Here is a 5004-nt window from a genome sequence, read left to right on the forward strand (position 1 = left end):
TTGACTGAAGTATCAATGGAAGAAAGCAATGACAAAGTAATTCCGGTCAGGGCCTTGAAAGACCTTCTTGACCAAAAGGATATAGATCACCATCAGTTAATAGGTGCTGGTTTGGTGATGAACATCAAGATTAGTTATAACCGCTTTGAGTACAAGGTTGCGATTAAATAACTGTTGATGGAAAGAATGTCAGAAAATATAAAAAGGAGAAATGAACTAGAGAAAGGCATCACAAACAACTATGGAAAACTGAAATTATGCAAGATGTGTCTTTTTTCTTTTTAATTTTCTTCCTTTCGCTTTTTCTTTGATTTTTCTTGTTTCCTCTTGATTTCAACGAAGGGGTTGGTCAGGTGAGTTTGTTTCTTGTAAGTTTTTCTTCAATTTTAATAAAGGTAATCTTAAATTTCCAAACATTTCGACTGCTTGTTCTCTTTTGATTTAGTTATTTTCTGCAAGTCTTCTTATCATACCGATATGGGTCAGGTAAGTCTGATTTAGTCCTTGGAGCGATCAAGGCAAGAGTGAAGAATCTGTTTTGCTTCATAAGGGTCAGGTAAATCTTTCTCTTGGGCTTTCATAGGCTCTGGCATGCCCTGCAATCTTTGTGTTTGCCAAAATTGAAAATAGTGTAAACATTTTTATTTGACTCTTATTCAGTTTCATTCGATTTGTATACAGTCTTGGTAATTCAATTCAAATTCAATGTTAATGGTAATTCAAATTATCATATTCGTATCCGATTAGTTTTTAGATTGATTCGGATTCTCCTAAACGGATATGGACGCGGATCGAATACGGATTTTCAAATATCTGTTGACATCCTTACGATTTATAAAAGCTTGCATCAAAGATATTGAATAGTTGGCTCCAAGATTCAAGGAACTAGAATCAGAATCAGCCTCAACCAATTCCGATTATATTCATTCTCGTTTTAAAATTTTCTTTTAGCGTGTTTTAAATGCAGGACTTCCTGTCAGAGCTTCTCTTTCGAAATGGATGCCCGTTGAGCCTTCATATGTTTTCTGTGGTTCTAACGATGAATCGATTTGACGTCTTTTCTTATCTTGTGATTGGACTAAGCGTATCTGGGCTTCAAGCCCTTTTGGATTAAGAATCGAGCAATATTTTGCTCCACCATTCACCCATCTCTGTGCATCTTTCTTAGGCTCGAATGCCTTTGAAAAACAACCTTTAATTTGGTTTTTATCTATCTTTATTATAACTTGTTATTATGTCTGGCATGTAAGAAACAAAGTGATTGTGTGTGACGCTAAGGCTGACTCCACGGTGGTCATCCATAACATTTTAAGATGGATTTCAGATTTGAATATTCATCCTCCATTAACAAATTCCTGTATGGATTTACCACATAGCACACACTTTCCACCACTTGATTCAATAGTTGATAGCGTTGGAATGGAATTGCCTAGTTTACTAGTCGTAGGAAGTTATGAACCTGATCATAAAATAGCCAAGTGGACTTTTTACATTTTGTTAGATGACCAACATTTCCTAACAGATGCAGGATGCAGGTAGCATGTCAACCAAGATGATAAAGAAGTAGAGTTTTTTGGGTTCATTCAAGGATGGAGAACAACAAAGAAAGAACATATTAAATTAAAAGAAATGCAGTTTTGCAACAAAGCTCTTTGTGAAATACTTACTATCTCTAACTCTAATCCCGTTCCTTGGAACCTTATAAACAAATACTGTGAATTGGCGGAAGCATCCGCTATCTTTAGTAGTTTAGCCTTTAAATGGTGTGATAAAGACTATATGTTCAAAACTGTGTAATTTTTCTTTTGCTATATAATGCTTCTTTTCATTAAACCAAAAAAAAAAAAAAATGGTGAACCCTAAAATGAAGTCGAATCAGTCAATTCGAATAATTTGAAATCGGGATCAATCTTGGCCGTTTTGATTGATCTGATTCTGATTCCTTGAATGGTGGTTCGCTCGAGCCCATAAATACCAAGGGTTGGGGAACTCTTTTTTCTTCCACTTTTTACTATTTGGCATTACTGACTGAGTTTGCATCTTAAGTCCATCAACACCCACTCAACTTGAGTTGATTGAGGCATGTGTTAGGTTGACTCATTAAAAATTGAATTTTAAAGATGAAAATCATGTATTATTGAATTTTTCCTACCATAGATTATTATTCAAGAACATAGGTTTCTCATGGAAGTTTGTATTAAAGTTCCACCTAGAATTAGGGATGTAAACGGATTGGATTCGGCTCGGATAGTGCTATATCCGTATCCGCATCTGATTAGCTTTCGGACGGATTCGGATAGTGCTAAACGAATATGGACACGGATACGGATAAGATATTTTATCCATTTACATATAAATATAGCTTTTCGGATAGCTATAGCCTATTTGTATCCGTGTCCGTTTAGCTTTCAGACGGATTCGGACAGTATTAAACAGATACGAACACGGATACGGAAACGGATTTCGGCTATTCATTTACATCCCTACATAGAATGCTTTTCTAGTAGACTGTTGGCCTGGGGTCTACAAATTTAGTGGACCCGTTCGTCTTGATCTTTATTGGGGGGGGGGTTTCTTTGCCGTTCACCTTGAACTATCTTGGGGGGTTCTCTTTGATTTTGATGGCCCTCTGTCGGTTTAGACTGTTGATTTATGTTTGGGGTTAGTTGATTCCTTTAAGGTTTTGTTTGTTTGATGGGAAAAATGAGGTGGGAATATTGTGGGATTGGGTCTCAGAGTGTAGTGGGTTTAAAAACATGGGTGTTATTTTTATTTTTCTATGAACAGTAATCAAAGTTCTTTATTTTTTTGTTGGACTTCGGATAACATAGGGGTAGAGATTTTCAAGTGTCACGTCAGTAGACAAAACATTTAATGTTGTTTCCAGAGCTTTTATAATCTCACCATCCCAAATTTATACCACCCTTGAGGTTTGATGAAAGGATAATTTTACCCCCTAGTTTTGAAAAATTTTGTGTACCCCCCTGAGGTTTGCAAACAGTAACAAATAAGTCTATTCTGTTAGTTCATGACTAACAGTGTTAAAAATAAGAGGTGAACTAACGGCATTGCCCTTGCAAAAAAAGAAAAAAAAGAAAAAAACCTGCAACTCATCTCCCCAAAATCGATTGAGGAAGATGAGTTGCAGGTTTCAAAACCCTTTCAACCTTTAAGGAATTTAGGGTTTTAAATTGGGAAAAAATCCCAAATCAAAACCCTGTTGTACACCTGCAAAAATCTTCCCCAAGAGTTGGCAAACCTGCTGTCTTTCTAAAATCCAAAACGATAACATCTCTTTCCTCCAAGTTTCATTATTGGAAGACAAGAGCTTATACCGATAACTGTAGGACGAAATCTCTATTGGGTAATTCGTGCACACAGTTAAATCGATGGGGATACCTACCGATCCATAACTCATCGTCTCTCCTCTTCCTACTTTCAGATTTTCTGTTTTGTTATCAGTCTCTGCTTCTTGTCATATCTTTGCTAATCTCAACAAATCATACCTAATTCGAACAAACCCAGATTAGATTTTTTATAGGCCCTTCTTTTCTTTTTATTTATTCCTCAATTGCAGATCACTCTATAGTCTTTATAGATGGAATTCTGGTTCATTGTGCAGCATTTCAATGCTCAACCCATTTGGGTTCGTTTCTTATCTTTTCTGTGTCTCTTGTGTTTGTCAAAATTCACCTTGATTCTTCTTCGTTGGGTTTACGTTTCTTTTCTCAGACCTGGTAAGAATCTCAAGAAATATGGGTCGTGGGCTCTCGTGACGGCACCCACTGACGACATTGGGAAGGGTTTCGCCTTCCAATTGGCACGGAAGGGACTCAACTTGGTTCTGGTGGGTCGCAATCCTGATAAGTTGAAGGACGTTTCGGACGCCATCAAGGCGAAGTTTGGGAAAACCCAGATCAAGAATGTGGTGGTTGATTTCTCCGGTGACCTTTCCGAGGGGATACGTCGGATTAAGGAAGCCATTGAAGGTCTGGATGTTGGCATTCTCATTAACAACGTCGGCGTTTCCTATTCCTATGCGAGGTTCTTTCATGAAGTGGATGAAGAGCTGATGAAGAATCTGGTTCATATCAACATTGAAGGCACCACCAAGGTTACGCAGGCACTGCTCCCCAGTATGCTTAAGAGGAAGAAAGGAGCAATCGTCAACATCGGTTCGGGGGCAGCCATTATTATACCTTCCGATCCTCTTTATGCTGTTTATGCTGCTACGAAACCGTAAGTCTTCGTTTTTTCCTCATTTTGTTGTTTTCTGAAACTTCTGGCTCTTTTTGCCATGAGTTTCATGAGGAACCAAAACTAGTGGTAAGCTACACCTATGTTTGCGCTACTGATTTTTGTAAGGGGGAGGAGACTATTGTGCCTAATGATAGGATTTGAACCAGTTTGGGAAAGATGAATTGTAGGTTTTTTTTTTTTAAAATTTTTATTTGCAAAGGTAATTCCGTCAGTTCACTTTTTATTTTTAATATTGTTAGTCATGAACTGATGGAATAGACTTATTTGTTACTGTTTGCAAACCTCAGGGGGTACACATAATTTTTTAAAATAGAGGGTGTAAAATTATCCTTTCATCAAACCTCAGGGATGGTATGTGTAAATTACCCATTAAATAAATAAGATTGGAGTGGGAATTTGATCTACCACATCAATGCTTTCTCACCCCAATTCTCCCACCCTACTTAAGTCCTATCAAACAAACGGGGCCTTAAGGGTATTGCCCTTGGGAGTCTTTTTAATTGCTATGTTGTATATTCTTCCTCCTTTCTCACCCCAATTCTCCCACTCTACTTAAGTCCTATCAAACAAACGGGACCTTAAGGGTATTGCCCTTGGGAGTCTTTTTAGTTGCTATGTTGTATATTCTTCCTCCTTTCTCTTTTGAATTTTTTTTTTTACAATAAATTGATATAAAAAAATTTGTAACAAAAAAAATCTATAAATTAAAAGATGTTGCAACAAAAAAGAAAAGAACCCTCACCA

At 37.1% G+C, this 5004-nt stretch overlaps 1 protein-coding gene across 1 annotated transcript; it reads left to right on the forward strand.

Moving 5' to 3' along the window:
* The first annotated feature begins 3598 nt into the window (after positions 1–3598).
* LOC122650722 (very-long-chain 3-oxoacyl-CoA reductase 1-like) lies at positions 3599–4258 on the forward strand. Its single transcript, XM_043844112.1, has one exon. It carries the CDS (start codon positions 3599–3601, stop codon positions 4241–4243), a length of 645 nt encoding a protein of 214 aa, XP_043700047.1. The 3' UTR covers positions 4244–4258.
* Positions 4259–5004: the final 746 nt, after the last annotated feature.

Source organism: Telopea speciosissima, chromosome 2 (assembly GCF_018873765.1).
Source record: "Telopea speciosissima isolate NSW1024214 ecotype Mountain lineage chromosome 2, Tspe_v1, whole genome shotgun sequence".
Lineage (NCBI taxonomy): Eukaryota > Viridiplantae > Streptophyta > Magnoliopsida > Proteales > Proteaceae > Telopea > Telopea speciosissima.

What these genes read in the sequence shown, in the direction of transcription:
- LOC122650722 (XM_043844112.1), top strand. Translation starts at nt 3,599, where the DNA reads ATGGAATTCTGGTTCATTGTGCAGCATTTCAATGCTCAACCCATTTGG.